General features: G+C 33.0%; 1 protein-coding gene across 1 annotated transcript; it reads left to right on the forward strand.

Annotated features, from left to right (window-relative positions):
* The first annotated feature begins 1713 nt into the window (after positions 1–1713).
* LOC131859015 (uncharacterized) lies at positions 1714–17508 on the forward strand. The gene is made up of 2 exons (XM_059212526.1): positions 1714–1844; positions 16992–17508. The coding sequence occupies exons 1-2, from the start codon at positions 1714–1716 to the stop codon at positions 17506–17508; spliced, it is 648 nt and encodes a 215-aa protein (XP_059068509.1).
* Positions 17509–18712: the final 1204 nt, after the last annotated feature.

Here is an 18712-nt window from a genome sequence, read left to right on the forward strand (position 1 = left end):
TTTTTCTCTCTTTCCCCACTTTGTGAGAGATTTCATTGCATTGGTTTGCATGCATTTGCATTTGTGCACGGGTACCTAACATGGCCTCGTAGCCGGGACCCATCTTGCATTGCTTAGTTGCATTGTAGACTTAAGTGCATTCCCCTAAGTTGCACTTAAGGGGGGGTGTTGGTGTAAATAATTATTCATCATGGATATTATTACACTTACTTAAGTTTACTTAGGATAATGCATTTCATAGTAGTTTGGATATGAGACACTTGGGTGTTTGTGTCACATTGGGATAGTGTGTGTAGGAGAAATTCCACCTCTTATGGTGTTGATCTTGTTATTACACTATCATATCCACTTATTGTGGAGTGATAATTCCACCTTCGGTGGGTGATCCACCTCATGTGGAATATTATATTATTTCTCCTACCTACCCACACCTATTTCCTACCTACCCTTGTTTCTTATTGAGCCACATGTCATGTTTGTGTGCTCATACATATCCCTAGCCTTGCCTATTTAAGCAGGCTCATCTACATTGTATGTAAGTTGTTGATCATTTTCTATTGATGAGAATACAGTTTATTCTTGTCCCATATTATGTCTCTTTCATGTACATTTCATTGATCTCTTGATCTTGGCAAAATCCAACAAGCTTCTATCTTTCAGAATACCTGGATATTTTAACTTGTCGATATAGTAGGCTACCATAATCCTTAATGGATTTCATGATGGAAATTTAGTATATAATGTTAATTACTCTTTTGGTTGTAGCCAGTTAGGGGAGGGTTATAGGTTTTGTGCTACTGCTATGAACCCTCTGTTTCTATAAGTTTCTGGATAATGTCTTCGGCAGGTTGATAGCTTGATCTTGGATTAGCTTCATAAATACTTAGTTGGTTAGTTATATAAATTTATGGTTATACATGCTTTTCTTCTAGTACTCTGGCTTGACATAACTACTAAATACTCAGCCTTACTAGAAATATTTTTGCCTACTTGTTTCACCTTGATGAAATCTATTGTTGTCTGTCCATTGCTTTACTAATTATATAATGGGTGTTTATCAAATTTCATTGGAAATGGCATCCCAATATTGATTCATGTTAAATACATAGATTTAAATTTACAAGCAGCTATGCTATATGCCTGAATTATGGTTTGAAAGTGGATATATGTGTGACTACCCTTAGTTGGGAATTGAAGTAGGATTGGTTACTCATCATTGTTCTTACAAGCGTCAGCAAAGCTGGCTTCCACATGCATAGTAATAATTAGATTTGTAAAGAAGGTGCTTTGCTTGCCTAAGTTAGTATGCTTCTTTGAAGGTGTATATCTCTATGATAACTGGTCTTGCTTTATAGCTATTAATATTCTTCAGTGGACTATTTTTTATTCATTGATTTATGGGAGATCATTAACTATTCTAGTGTGGTGGCAACTACATACTGTATCTTAACATAATTTAAGTTTGAAATCTACAGTATTGACGCTATATGGTCGAATATATATATATATATATATATATATATATATATATATATATATATATATATATATATATATATATATATATATATATATATATATATATATATATATATATATGAGCTAACCCTTAACAAAATTCAAGAAGGCTTGGTTGGCTTGTCACTATGTTTTGCAGGTGACAGATAGGTTAGCTCCAACAAGCATAGAACTGAGTAGAATCTAGGAATTTCAATGGCAGGGATGGAGTGCACAACTATACATGGGCTCACGACCACTGTTGATGAGGATCGGGAAGGAGACCTCGCGAGTCTAAATCTAGGACTTATTAGAGCATCATCAATCTCTGAGGATTTTAGCCACTTGTATTGATTGTGGATAGAGCTATACTGATAATGATTGGAGTCCACTTATATGTATTGAATTGCTTCAAATAAGCCATTATTTGGGCTTGAACTGAGGTCTAAGATCTCCTCAATTTTACTATATAACTTATATAGGGCAAGACCAGAGGTTTTCTCCACCTGACTCTTTCCTACCGGTGCCCCTAGTGAGCCGGGTTGTACTAGAATTTAATATCAATAAAAATATATGGCTACAACCTTTTACCGATCAAAAAATAAAAAATAAAATTGTATCACATACATGGTCATTAGATTTGCTGAAGATAACATTGTAACCAAGTTTGCTATGTTGTTCGCCCTCGTATGTGACAATAACCCTACTTTTTCTTCTTCTCAATTGATGTAATGGGGTTATCGATTTAAGGGCAATTTAAATTTATCTTACAATCAAACAGAGACTATGATCATAACCAACCAACAGTGCCAACCCAAACAATAGCCTCCATGTCGTGTGTTTCTCGGTACCCTAAAAACGCATCTATGGGATACCCAGGAAACAATAGCTATGAAAATCTGATTATGTTTGAGATGCACATAATATGAAGCTAAGTGATGGATGGCTAGCAAACTAATTAGCCTATCTTCACCATCTCACCCGCTATCATCAGAATTAGGCCACCCAATCGAAGCTATAGCCACATCGGGGTTCAACGCAACGCATTTTGATCCGAACTATCCCTCGCTCAATGAGTTCTAGCCAAGTTTTTCATTCACCACCATCTCTCATCCTGTGAATCTCCTCTTCCTAATCGAGCTCCTTTTTTCAAAAAGTTTGCTACTTTGGTCGCACTTCCTATGGTTGCTCTTTCTATGAATCTCCTCTTCCTGATCGAGCTGCTGCGCGTGTGAATGAAGTCTCGTGCTTTGCTTTGCAAGAATGAACTATTTTGACTTATTTTGCTTTGCACAATAATTTGAAGTATTTCACTATGAAATTGAAATTGACCTATGGGATTTGCATATAAGTTTAAAAAGTTAACAACGATAATCATCGTCAATTACAACATGATTAAACAAAACACAATATATAAATATAAATTTCAAACATATCATATATGATAGATAAACAATTTGATTGAATGACATTACCTTGATGATTAATTCTATTATATTCCAACTTCCATAGGCGACGTGTCATTCTTCGTGGTTTTGATGTAGTCTCTTCTTTCCCATTGAAAAGATATTTTTCAGTAGTTTGATACTTATGATTTTTGTGGAGGAATTTCCTATACTCATCAAACACCTGCTTTCCTAAACTTGTTGAATGACGAGATTTTATCTTTGGACCACAAACTGGACATGCGAATTTTCCCTTTGTTTAAAGACCTGCAAGATCATGTATAATTGGATTAAATATGTTAATTTTTTATAATTATATATATATTGAATAGATTATTTTAAAAATGCATGATTTATACTTTAAAAAATTAAATATTATTAAAGTGCGCAAGTTGAACTTTATAACATAATACAAAAATGTGTTAGCCCTGGGGCATGATGAATTGTCCATACAAGCATTGCATGTAATTGAAATTGTCTTTGTCCTATTGTTCTAGAGACGTCATACATAGTGATGCTATTCCATAACTCTAGTAACTCGTCTATAAGAGGTTCAATATATACATTCATATCTTTAACGTGGTACTTACCTAGTTGAATGATCTTGCTCTTCAAATGGATTGACATTGTTCGCTACCAATGAAAGCCTGAGATTATGAGGTTCTTCTTTAAAGTGTGGCCATTTTTCCTCTATGTCCCTAAATGAAGAACCATCCATAGGCATTCGAAGAATGTCATCACCACTTCTATTTTGTGCATGGTAATCCATAAATTTCACTAAGCTTTCGCACCTAAATAATCATTGCATATGTGGAATAATGGGAATATAACGAAGAACCTTGCGAGACACTTTTTTTGTTAGTTGATCTGTTTGATATCTACTGATATGACATTCATGGCATTCTGTTGCAAATTCATGTTGTTTATGATATATAATATGATCATTGGGACATGCATCTATTGCTTGATACTTTGTTCCAATATCTTTCATAATGGAAGATAATTCTCGGTATGAGTGAGGTAGAATATTTGATGGTGGTAAAAAAATTCCACCTATCAATCTTCAATGAAAAAAATAATTTGTTAATATAAAGAATATTAATGGTACATATTACACCCTTTATTTACTAGTGATAAAATAACAACAAAAATAGTTGAAAAAAGATGACATATATGGACATACCTTAACATACGTGAAATTGTTATGTTGGATAAACCATTCATAACCTTCAAGTTCACCAACAACAATACAACAGAGGAAGAGTTGTTTGGGAGCCTTCATAAAGGGGCTCATATGCCTTCTCAAGTACAGGTAAATCATGAACAACATCAAAGTCATCTTCATTAGCAACACCAGTACTAAATGGTCATGGATGAATGTATTTGTACCATCATCTTCAACTGTGTTTTTTGGTGCATGATCATCTTCTTCCATAGGATCATTATCTTCATCTTCGATATTCACACCTCCATGTTCATCCACTTGGAAAACCACATTCTTCGGGTCATGGTAGTCAATATCATGTTCCCTAGGGTGCCCCACCTATAGAATAATGATCAACATAAATAAACCATGATCATGATCGCATTATCAAGTGATTTTTTATGTATATAAATTGTTAAAACGATATAAACATTTACAAATGCAGTCAATATAAACACATATAATGAACAACTTACCAATGGACGATAATCATGCCACCCTTCAATGTGACCATGTTGCCTATAATGTTTCTCAGCTGTTGTGATTAAAAGTCTTCTCGTCTTTAAGCCCTTACAATTTTTGCAGGGACAATAACATTTCCCATCACCTTTTCTTTTCAAGCTAGACTACAATCTAGAAAATTGTCTCCTTATTTTGTTCTTGACTAATATTATCTGTCATGATTTTTCTTCACAGGCAACAAAATTGGACTATAAAATTTTCAGTCTATAACCTTCACAAACCTAGCAAAACACTGTCACAAGTACGAAAAACATTGTCTGCATGATTTTTTATATTTTTTACTTGACCAACCCTAAGGTTTTTTTTTTACTTTTTTACTTTTCTGTTTTTCGTCGAAATTCCAACGACCTCCCGTCGTAACTCCGATGAAATTTATAACCGTCTGAATTTTGACGAACGTCGGGTATGTTTTTTTTTTAAAATAATAAATTGACACAGTTAACCTCATAATATTCGACAAAACAAAAAAAATCTCATAGTTTGTCGGAAATTTTCATCGGAAATTGCACCAAAATGAGTTAGTGGTGTGTCGGCCAAGCCCAACACAATATCAATAAGCTCATGTCGGCCTCCACAATACTTCTACACAATTCATTTACATACTTCCGATTACCAATGTATATACTGAGATTACCGAAAAAAAGGGCAAGGGTCATCCAGATCCAAGAGAATGGACCTATCGTCACAAGATCAAGCTAGCCCAATATCTCCAAAATGTAGACTCAACACGTACTAAGAAAACCACAATCACAAAACTTGAAGAGATACTACTGATAACCATGGGTATGTACACAAAGATGGTGGTCAGAAAAGTGGACACCACCTTAAAAAAACATGAAAAAACAAGCAGCGCATACGCGGTATTAAAATTTGAAATCACCACGTACGCGCTTAGGTCTATTGTGTCCGAGCCTAAAGAAAGATATCGCACATGTGTTGTTTTTAGGAAAGTGAGCACGTACACGGTGTTTTTAGGAAAGTGAGCGCGTACGCGCTCATAAGTCCTAAAAAACCGCATACGCGGTACTTGTCAAAAAATATTTTTTTAAAAACAACTAGGTCTTATTTTCCCTGTGACCGCGACGTTTTTTCCTCTATTTTCTCCATGAAACCGCAAACGGGCTGCCACATTTCTCCACCAAATGTTATGGATCAAGGTTAGTTTTTCTTAAATTTTGTCTTTTTTTTTGTTTATTCAATTTGTTTTATGTTTTGAATTTAATTTCGTTTATTTTGATTAGGTTTTTTAATTTTTTGTTTCAAAAACCAGATTCTGATAATCCACAACAACAACAACAACAAAATGCACCTCCTGAAAACCCCGAACAAAAACCACAAGATACACCTCTAGTTCCTCCTTTTGATCGTACACCTGAAACACAAGAGCAATTACCACATACGTGCTATTTGTAGTAAAGAAAATGTGAAGGAAAAGGGAGGGAGGGAGAGGGAGAGGGAGAGGGGGAGAGAAGGAGGGAGAGAGAGCGGGGGGAGAGTGAGAGAGAGGGAGAGGGGGAGAGAGGGGAGGGAGAGAAGAAGAGAGAAAGGGATGGGGTATGGAGAGAGAGAGAGAGAGAGAGAGAGAGAGAGAGAGAGAGAGAGAGAGAGAGAGAGAGAGAGAGAGAGAGAGAGAGAGATGATGCACAATGGGTTTTGTACACTAAGTCAAATGCTAAATCTATCAAGGAAAGCATAGCCTCTCGAGCTCAAACTGTGGACATTGGTATTATTAGGTCTATTGTTCATCCAAATGGTGACCACTACATTGCAGACCTAATTGCAATACAACAATATAAAGTAAGGGAGATAAAGGTGGTAGGGAGAGAGAAAGAGTGGGGAGGGAGAGAAGAAGAGAGAGAGGGATGGGGTATGGAGGAAGGGAGAACGAGAGAGAGGGAGAGAGAGGGAGAGATAGAGAGATAGAGAGAGGGAGAGAGAGAGAGGGAGACAATACACATACACACACACATGTGTGTGTGTATATATACTTAACATATTATATATTATATATTATATATTATTATATACATATATACATATATATATTATATTTATATACACATATTATTTATACAATATCATATTATACATACTCCCAAATTTTAAACAAAAGTAGCGCATACGCGCTTCTTATACCATAGGTACCTCGTACGCGCTTTTAACTGTTTAAGTTTGGAAATAGGCCTGGATGACAAAGCTACGGGTTGGAAGTTTGATTTCCCTCCATTTCCCTCTTTTTTGATGTGTTTTATTTTATCAACTTGGTTTCTCAACTTTGTCATCATCAGGTTTACACTTCATCAAGTGGGTATTTCTAAAATTGCCACCATATTTTCACCCATCTTCTGAGCTTTCTAACCATATAATTTTTTTTTAAAATTTGAACAACAATAACATATTATTATTGAATTTCTTTTACTAGTGTCTCCATAGTTCTCACAGACATATGTGTACCATTTTTTTAATAAATTTTGATCTAGTTATCCAAATTTTAAAAACTTTATATAGTATTGTAGTGCACTTGATTCTTTACAATTTAAAAAAAAATTGTATTTTCGTTTTTTTTAGTGCAAGTTATGCTTCGTGCACGAACAGGTACCTAATTTTTCAAGATGTTCTCGATTGGAAAAATCATAAAAAAAAATACTCAACAAAAAATTACAAAAAAATACACAACTTCTAGTGCTCACTCTTAACTATCTTTCTACCAAAGGATTTGTCAAAATACCAAATCTAACTATGACTTTTTTGATGCGCACGTCAGACACTATGTTATGTTTTTTTGGAAAAAATCAGGGTCTTTTTTGCATGCGCGGAGGATTTGACCCCCTTGATCTTATCCAATTTTGAAAAAGTTTAGTAGTTTGGAAACTAGATTCAGAGTACTACAATATTTGTTCTTTGATTATCTTCATATCTTGAGTGGATGACTTTCAAATTTTTCCTCCAAGTTCAGCTTCACCTGATTTTTGAAAAAAAGTGTCCACTTATACCCCCCTTTTTGACCACCATCTTTGTGCACTTACCCCCATAAAAAATGCAAACTCGAGATACATAACTGATACCAAGATCAACAAAAATTCCTAACACTGGGATACCGGGGTCAATGAGAACTCAATAGAGCCTCAAAAAGGTCATCATCCAAAGTTGTCCATGTTGCATAATAACTTCTAACCAAAAACCACAATACCTGAACTGCGCATACACACTAACCACATACAATCCTTGCATAACTATATCCATATAACATCCAAGACATCCAGACTGATATTCGGGCCTTCATACACTGTCCAGTAAATAACCGGATGATTGGTTTGACATCAATGACAACATTATTCACACTAACAAAGTATGTATGGCCTCATCCACAAACTATAACACAACGTTTAGAATAAGAATAAGATAATTTTAACGTCTTCTAGGCTAAGGATAGCCTATGGGACAACCCGTCCAATCAAAATCGACTTTCGTGGATTAGTTCTTTGCCTATGCAAGTTGATGATGAGTGCTCCCAACTTCTCAATATACTCATCGTTGAGTAAATTATACCCTGAGCTAGCGATTAAGATATTAATAAACTTATCCCTACTGTCTAATATTAAGATGTATTCGAGCCACATTAATTCAATTTTTTTGAAAACTTACTTAGGAAATCCATTTTATGTGCACATTCTGCAATCATTTTATTTCATTCCCATGATGACATCTTTATAAGGCACCCTGACAAACAATTTAGTTGCGTTGTTAATTATTCCACATTTTGTATGTGCTTACAGGTCATCGGGGTGCTAGCAAGGTTGTTGAATTTGGTTTTATGTGTGGCAATTGCATTTGCTTTGAAGTTTTTAAGCTTTAACAAATTTATTTTCTATATATCTCAGGATCATGACATGTTATGAGACCACATTTATACAAGCCTTTTATCAAACATTCTCATGCCTGGTCAATGCTTCGACATTTTGCATGCATATCTACCAAACTCTGTTGCAACTACATTGTGTAATTGGAATCCATTTGCCACTATTATTTGGTGGCATCTTCATAACCTTTTGAAAATCTCCCATTCTTCCAAAGATCTTGGCAAAGATTGTACATCGGGCTTTGCGCCTGCCAATTGCATTTGCTTGAAAGTTAATACAACCTTTTCAGATAGCCTGATATGCAACGGAGTACCTTACGATGATATGGTACAAAAGCATGCATCAATTAGAACATAGATGTGTGGATGCATGTTCAACTTTGGAAAATATACATTAACTGGCACTGTGATTTTCCAATCTTGCAGTTAATAGGGTAGAGGACTCAGTAGTTGAGCAACCTAACTTTGTGCTTCTCAAAATTCTACATGGAAATTTCAAATCACTACCAATTTTTTATAACAGCTTATTTGGGAAGTCCCTTGCTTATAATTAAGGCTTCAGGGCCACATCATTAAATATTATGCTAAATCAACATGTTTTTTGTCAAGGTGTCCAAAACTACCCCCAAAAAAGGTGAGACCAATAGTAGTTCATAAGGGGCCCTCATACTTGTGCAACTGATGTGGCATCACATGATTGGTTTATTTTTACAACTAAGGGTACATTTCATTCAATTATAGGTATTTAAGTCACAACTATTGGTGCAATGTTGTAAAAAAAAATTGGATGTTAAATTAACAAGTATGGGTATTAAATCAACAACTGCTATCACAACAATTGGAACATGCTCAACTACAGGGTCCTCTCCCCTATAATAGGAGAATGTCTGCATAATCTAGGTAGGACCAAGTGCAATATGTTATATGTTGTTCTTTTACATCATTAGTAATCCCCATAAGAACAAAGGTTATCATTGAAACGATGGAAGCGGTTGGTGTCTCTCACAACTATTTCTCTTCCAACAATACCAGAGCTAAATTTGGTGAAATTATGGCAATAATCGCATATATGAAGGTTTTTATTGACTCAATGGGTAACCCATATGGTATGGAAATAAGCCTAAATGTAGGAGCTAGCTTCTCACTATGGTAAGAAAGAAATTGTTCCTTTTATTGGTTGTCCACATCAAGGAGTTCACAAAATTTATATTTGGCACATATTGTGATTCCTTCATTTGGCCAATCAATTTCTCCAACAATGATATTTCTTCTAATAAAAAAATCTTTAGATTTAGTGTAGCTATCCTTTGCTCGATATCTTTAGATTAATATACACTTTGTTTGATGCAACACAATTTGTTTTATTTTTTTTTTATTGGTGATTTATGGATAATTGTTGTTGTTGCACTATTTTATTGTAAGCTAACAAAGGATTCTACTTTTTACTAAAAAGTATCTATTTTTCCTCTTTTTGCTTTAAAAGAGGATTTATGTTTTAAAAGAGGTTTTATATATTAAAAATTCATTCATTTGTAATTAATGAAATAGTTTATCATTCTTGCTCGAATTTATTCCTCTTTCATCAGCGAGTTTTGTTCTTTTATTTTCAACTAGATCTTGTTTTGCAAATTTTTTTAAAATTTTACATGGTATTAGAGCACATGGGAGCCAAAATAGGAGAATGCATCATTTAACAGTGATGACATGGTCCATTGACTAATATGTATTACTATTTATGAGGATACTCTACATCACATAGAGTATGAGTGCCCTTTCATTACTTGGACCATAATCTAGCAATTGTATGAAGACATAGGATCTTCATTTGAAACTGATATTTCCTTGGATGACCGAGAACCTGTGGATGATACTGAGACTTTTATTGCCCCATCTTGTGTAGACACATCCTTCTGGGATGATCACTTTATTGATAACCCATCTACACCTATTGCTTCTATAGACTTTAGAGTCGCTTCATTGAAAGCTTCCAATAATTATTTGTAGCATAATCATTTATGTCTTATGAATTCAGTTCATTGGGATGAATTCCTACCTGACATCTCTTGTTTGTTTGTAGAGTCTCACATTGTTGACTTGAAGGACATCATTGATGACCTTCATATCCTCTTTTTTGATAGCTCCTATGGAGTTGATTCATCTTCTTCTGATGTTATGGACCCATCTTCAGACCTTCTTGTTCTCTCTTTGCTTGTATTTGCTTCTATCATGGCAATACCAGATTCACATTCGTCCAGCTATCACCATACATCCATGGTCATTGTACTTGAATATCTATGGTACCTGATTTATCTTATCAACATTTTTCACACTTTGGCATTGGCTTAGAGACATTTGAGCAGCATTTGGAGGAGTCATATTTGTCTTTGGACTATGATCTACATTGGTCTTTATCACATTCTAGATTGTCATCCTCAGTAGTGTGGCTTATAATGCCTAATTTGATTATGACAACTTTCAGCATCGACATGGAGATTACTAAGTAGTTTTCAGAGACGTCATCATACATTTGGATTCCACTTATAACCAATTCCTATCTTTGAATGATTTCGGTCGAACGATTTCCACACCGGAGTCGAACTATTTTTAATATAAACCTAGTTTGGTCGAACTATCCTAAGTGTCAAGTGATGTGGCAACAAAATGACTATTTTGTTTGCATTTCTAAAACTTTTTACTTCTGCTCTATTTTTGTCAGACAATTTTTTTTGTTTTCAAAATCGAAAAATACCCTTTTGTAGAGCTCGAAGTCGGAAATTTGGATATTTTTTTATATATTTTGATTAATTTTAATTTTTTAGTTTTTTTAACATTGCAAGTAGATTTTTTAAGTTCAAAAAAAGGCTAATTTGAAATTAAAATATATATTAAATGATATTTAAAAAAAAAAAAAATTCACTAGGAGAGAATCTTCTCCAAAAAGGTATAAGTTTTTTTTATAATGATAAATTTAGTACACAAAAGGTGATGCCGAATGAAAATTACCAAATTCAGCTATGTTGGACTCAAAAATATTATTACAAAAAAATAATACATCAAAATTTAATTGTTTTTTTAGCATTGCATATATATGTCTTCTATTTGGAAAATTAAAAAAAAAAAAAGTTCGTTTTCATTTTTTTTGGTGACGCCGACTAGAACTGTTGATTTTCATTATTTTTCAAGAATAAAAAATCTGTCTTTGAATATATTAAAATATGTCAAAAATTTTAATTTTTTTTAATAAAATAACAGACATAAATTTCATGAATATTTCTACATTTCATCAGTTTACATGATTTTGAAATTCAATTTAGAAATGTCACTTTTATGCGATTGAAGTTAAACACTTTTAGTTATGTTGGCCACTTACTTTATAAAAGGGTGACACAACATTGTGCTTTTACCCGTTAGCACAATCTGTTTGTTTGATCTGTATAGGTTTTATGCTTCAAAAGAGGTTTTATATATTGTAAATTCATTCATTCGTAATTAATGAAACAATTTATCATTTTTGCTCTAAAGAGGTTTTATACATTGTAAATTCATTTCCTCTTTCATTTGCAAGTTTTGTTCTTTTCTTTTCACCTAAACCCTATTTTGGATTTAATTAAAATTTTACAATATTTACAAAAATATTTTCAGTATTATTTTATTTTTTTCAACTAGATCCTGTTTTGCAGATTTAATTAAAATATTACAATATTTACAAAAAGAGTTCCAATAAAGATGCGGCCAAGACAGAATTCATATGCCAAGAACTCACAGTAGTATGCTTTACTTCAATCACCCAAAAGATGGCCCTAAATATATAATAACAACATTGCACAAATTTGGGTATTCTGAATAAAATAAATAATAAATATCGTCTGGTTCTTTGCTTCTTTCACTTTTTGCATATGGGTTGAGTAGGTTAACAACCATAATAAGCTTCCTGCGCAGACAGGGTGAATTTTTGGCATTTTATTGTAAGTTTCATATATCCATTTCCAATATATCCATTTCGTAGATACCCTGTTGGAGAGCTTTGAACACCGTCCGTTACGAGTCATATGCCTTTTTCTATGCTTCCGCATTTTGCATGGAGGGTTACAAGCCGTTTCCAACTATTATATTTGGAAAAACAAAATTCAATCCTTTGCACTTTGATAGATGTCCAAACGCTGTTTTAAAGCTTTCATTCATGCTGGTGAAGATTATGAAGACTGGCTTTCAATTGCATTTGCTTCGAAGTTTTTAAAGTCTCGTCAACAAATCCAATTTGCGCATAGCCTGCAAATCTACGAGCAGCCCTCAAACATTACATTTGATGAAATAAGATGTATTTGAGGCATTCTATCGAGTTAATCAGAGTCTGTTTGTATGCATGTCTGTCGAGTCTAGCAGGGTATTTGCTGCAACAACAACAACAACAAAAACTTTATTTGCATCTTACTAAAATGTAGTAACTTGTCGATTATGTCGATTATGCTTGTTACTTTAATGTATCGACTTGTTTATTTACTTGCCCAACTCAGCGATCACCTTTTTTTTCCTGAAAGCTTCCACATTTGGTTTGTGCATAAACTGAAATCACGACACAACTCTTCTTTTAATACTTTGCCCTTTGTAAACCATACAAAACAACTTAATAACTTTTACAAAAGTGCAAAAAATGCACTGACTTTCCCTAGTTCGATGCTTCAAGTAGTTTTGTGACGGAAGATGAAAGTCCTGAAACTACCGAGTTTTACTCATTATAGGCATTTAGATCTCGATTCGCAACTCGCACATAGTTGTGATAAGATTTATTTTCACATTGCCATCCACTTATCCTCAGACTCTTTACAGTTCAATATGGAGCCATTGTTTTACATATACTAAAAATACTCATATTTTGGATACCGGGGAATGTCTTAACTCGACCACCGACTTGGAAAGATACACTTGGATTTGTTGTCTTCTCAGTTGTTTGGTGTTTGACTACCGATTCTTGTTTTGCAACATCTCATACCAATTTTCAAAATTTATTGTTTTTGTGATTTTCGGTAAATTGCATCATTGTTATTTGAGAATTCAACTAAATCGGAGGATGGTTCTTCTTCAAACCGCTATCTCTTTCTACATGAATTCAATCATAAATGATGCTCCAAATATGGACGAGGACAAGGATTGACATATAAAATATGTGACATCATCAGTTCATAGGTGGAGTTATTAAAAATTCAAATTTGGTGGTGTCAAAACAAGGCCAACAACTAGTTCTGATTGGAGACAAGGATTACAAAGGACATAGGATGAATCCAAAATCTTAACCAAAGACAGTGCATTATTCATTGGACAACAAACTCAAACGGAAAACCAACATAGGGATTAACTGGAGAAATTAGTCACAAACCAAAAATGGAGCAAGCACAACAAAAAATTCTACCTTAAACATGTACATAGTGGGCACCCTTACCTTAGGCTACTCTAGAATGATTATACAACGCCATTAACATGCTGAGATAAATAGATGCGTGCGCGAAAAAAGATGTGCACATGTATAACACCCGTGAACTTAGTACTTAAGTTGACCAAACTCACATATATGAGATGAGAATTTTTTTTGAGCAATGGACTGGACAACCATATCTCATCACATATCTTTAAGCTTTCTTGAATAACATTGGTACCATTTTGCATATTGTTGGTCATAACTTTTGGCATCTAGTCAAGCATACCAAATTTTTCTATCTGAAGATTCTTTTGATGGTTTGGATTGAAAGACATTAACCCACAAATTGGATAACCTTTATACAATTTTTGATGTGAAGAAAATTGTAACAATGCAAGGGTTAAGACTGGTTTCTAAATACAAGCTTCCAATAGCATACGATCAACTTGATCAATGTCACGACATGACTTAGACCTCAGTTAGATTTACTTTACTATGCCAGATACTTATACTGTTTACATTTTGCACGTAATTATTTGATTAGCTTTTTAATGATGTTAGATGGTATTTTGTGGTTTAATGACATTAATGATGGTCAGTTATTTTATAATATCGTTATTTAATGATGATGAATTATTATTTTCAATTATGATCATTAATGATATTAATGCTTTAGCTAGATTTTAAACCTGATAATATGAATAATGCATTTTATTATTGTGATCTGACGACCTTTTGTTGAGTTGGAGTAAGTTGCAGGTTAATCGTCGAAAACAGACATATGACCGAGGAGGGGTTTTTCTAGCTCGCCAGTAGCAACCTAAGTATTGGAACCTTGTGCAAAGTACCCAATTAGATAAGCAATTAGTAAATTAAATTAGGGAGTTTAATATAAAATGATAAAATAAAATTATTAAAATAAAAATAAAATAATAATAAGGAAAAATTATTAAATATACAAGTATTTAATATTACAATCAAGCTAGAAATTAATTATAATATAATTATTTAAAAGTGAGTAATTAAAAAATATAAGTTATTTGATAATTAAATTATAAAATAAATAAAAGCTATTTAAAGAGATAACATCTTGTAAATAATTAGAGGACTAATTTAAGAAAAAAGGGGATTAATTCAAGGAATTTATTAAAATATTAATTAATAAAATAATTTAAATATATATGTATAATCAAGATTATAAATTATATTTTCGACATGCAAGATACAATGCATGAGTAAATAGTAAGATACTAAATTTAGGGAAAATTATGACGACATGCAAGGCATGATGAAAACTAAATAATTAAATCAGTAGATTATTTTCTTTTAAAACTAAATCTTTAAAATCATGCTAACAAATTTGTGATTTAATTTAAGAATTATTTTGTGAGTTCTAATCATGCATTTTATAATTAAAAATTTAGTTTTATTTTTAGAACTTAATCATGCAATCAGTTAAATTTTATTTTTAGAAATTTAATATTTATAAATATAAGGATAAATCTCTTATTTGATCATTCCAATTCTTTTTGAGCTTCTTGATTTGTGTGATTGCTATGAAGTCGACAAGGTAGATTGAAGAGATTGTCTGAAATTTGGGAAACGTCTGGGATTCTTCTTTCTCACAGCCAGGTTCATTTATTTTACATATTTTATTTGAGTCTTAATTTGATCTTTTCCTTTAAAAATTGTCCCTTTTGTCATAATTTCTGATTAAAAATTTAAGTACAGGGAATAAATTTGTTAGAGGTAGGTTTTTAATCTCTTATTTACCACAAGACTTCTATCTATGAAATCGAATGACTGGTATTGTTTTTTTCGCTGAGAGTAATTGGATATTGTCTGGATTTAATGCTAGTTTGTTTGATGTGTCAATTGTGTTATCAACGCCTTCTTCTTGATGTATCTTAAAAAGTAGAAACTGGGTTTTAAGGAAATTTACTGGGTTTTTGTGTTTCAAATATTTCTAAGTGCTGTGAAAATTTCAGAAAAATTGGGATTTGGGTTTTTGAGAAACAACTGAAACATTATGACTGTATCATGACTGTGAATCTTGATTTCTTTTTTATTATTATTTGTTGTTATTTTTTTTATTTTTTTTTATCATAGAATATGCATTATGTTAATTTCTTATGAGAGTAATAACAAAATAAAAGCAAATAAAAATATTTAATAAATATATATTAGGAATTGATTTTAAATATTATATTAACTTAAATAGAGACTCTTAATTTAGAATTATTGAAAATATTAAAATTTAATTTTGATTTGAGGAAATTATATTATAAAGGGAAAATTTATAAAAGTTTATAAAGAAAACATATAATAATATTATTCTGACATTAATCCGCGGAGGGTTAATTATTTTCTGTCTATGAGGGATGATTATGGAACGAGAGTGCTTGTTTATGGGCTAACCAGGGAAGGGTGATTTTCTTCACCTCCCCAATAGGGTAATGATGGCCATCATATTTATTTATTTTTCTCCCTGCCATAACACATGTAGTTAGTTCAACCAAGATGGGTTGTTAGTTCTACATGATTGCACAGGATTCCTTTACTACTAGTTGGTACCGGCTTGCTAGGATACTCCGTCGTGAGGGACGAGAGCTTATCAAGAGCACCGGGAAGCTTATGTTTCATTTGGTTGGGCGGATAAAACGCCTGGGTCATATTTCTGTCATCCGGTTTGCGAGAGGAGGTTATCCAAGTCAAATGGAGGCGACACATCCGGAGATAGAGAAAGTCAGAGATTTCAGATAAAATTTTATGTAATAATCATATGATGTATATTTTTATCTTAGTGAAAAGACCAAGATGGTCACATGAAAAGTTATGTAAAGACCTATAAGGTCACATCATGTAAAGCAACAAGAAGTCGCCATGCAATGTAACTTAACAAAGAAAAGAAGAGAAAAAGCTACTAACATACTAAACCACTAACATGCACGATTTACTTTCTTAGATTAGTTTTCATTTACGCATGCATGCATGGTCATATTTAATTATCTGATAGATTATTTAATTATAAGTTTTTGCATGTTTGAATAGGGAGGGAATATGGTCCCCTCCTCCCTTGGGAGTCCTAAAAATCAACTCGGATGGCTCTTCTCGTGGTAATCCTGGTCATGCTGGCATTGGAGGTGTGGGCCGTGATAGCTCAGGGGATGTTCAGTTTATTTTCTCTGAGTATAAGGGTCTTCATACGAATAATCTTATGGAGGCTCAGGCTATTTTAGTGGCTATGGAGCGGGCCAATCAGTTGGGTTGGCGAAGGATCATATGTGAGTCTGACTCCCAGGTTGTGGTGAACTTACTGAAAAGGCAGTATATGGATAATGTGAGCTGGCAGCTGGCCTTGATTGTTGAACAAATTCTCACTCTCTGTGCATCTCTGGAGCATGTTACTTTCAACCATATTCCCCGTGAATGGAATGGTGTGGCTGATTGCTTGGCTAAATGGGCTTCCGATCATATGCATGATTGGAATTTGGTGGATCGGGGCCATCTGCCTCCGGATTTGTCTCATCAATTGGATCACTTGGTTGATCTTGATAGGGCCATTTAATGGCCTTGCTTTGTAATGTCTCCTTGGTTTAATAATATTTTTACCCCTTTATGTTATAAGTTTTTGCATGTTAATTTAATTTGTAATAATTTCATGCATACGATTTACGCTACACATGCGCATACATAACTCGACATCTTAACTAATTATGGTTTGCATTCTATTCGGTCCTCATGCGTAATTTTAGTTTGTTATTTTCGCATGCACATTTAATTTCTACATGTTATTTATGAGTTGCATGGTTGTTCAGTTACCTATCTATTACTTGCATGTTGATAATCATTTCTTTTGCATGCGCAATAATGGTTAATTTAATTTTTAATTAAAACAGTGAGTTTAAGTTTGGTTTAACTAGGGTTAGGACAAGTGGGTCCTTACATTTTGGTATCAGAGCTCTAGGTTCCACACTAGGGCCTTTAGTTTATTATTCTGAGATATGATAGTTGATCGCAAGATATTCCAGTCTCGGTGCATTTACACGTATGTACTTATCAATTGAGTTAATAGTTAGACCAACTAGACTATTTCACAATCTTATACATAAATATTAAATTTTATCAAAACAGTAAGATATTATTATTATTATGAATATATAGTTACATATATAATTACTTTATTAAGTTTCTAGTATATATATAACCAAAAGCTTATAGAGAATTAGAAACGAAAATATACATAAAGCGTACTTCTAAAAAATTAAGAAAGAAAAAAAAAAAAAAAAACTTATCTTTTTTATAAGTGTAGTTAAGCATAAATAGATGCTTTTTAGGTATAGAAAAAGGTAAATTAGTACTTTATATATGTGATTGATGATCACCCTTGATGATCAAGTGTAACACCTGAATGCATAGCATAATCATGGATAATGTTTGTATTAAGTGATGCATTAGATAACACCTTGTATGAAATAAGATGATTAGATTATTTTTGTATAAATGCAAGGGAGAGCATGACCCCTTTTAGTTCTACATTAGTGCTTGATTAAACACTTTTGTAATCAGTAAATAAATCACCTAGATTATTATTAATGCTTTGTGATTATCTCATAGCATTCCTAAATAAACATCTTCTTTAGAAAGAAATTGTATAGTCATTGAGTAACAACACATTCTCTACTTAGCCTTACTATAATCTTTTATAGTAATAATATGAAATACCCTACTAAATTTAATTAGTGATTAAGAGACATGGGTCTTTGCTTAAA

The sequence above is a fragment of the Cryptomeria japonica genome, chromosome 10 (assembly GCF_030272615.1).
Source record: "Cryptomeria japonica chromosome 10, Sugi_1.0, whole genome shotgun sequence".
In the NCBI taxonomy this organism is placed as follows: Eukaryota; Viridiplantae; Streptophyta; class Pinopsida; order Cupressales; family Cupressaceae; genus Cryptomeria; species Cryptomeria japonica.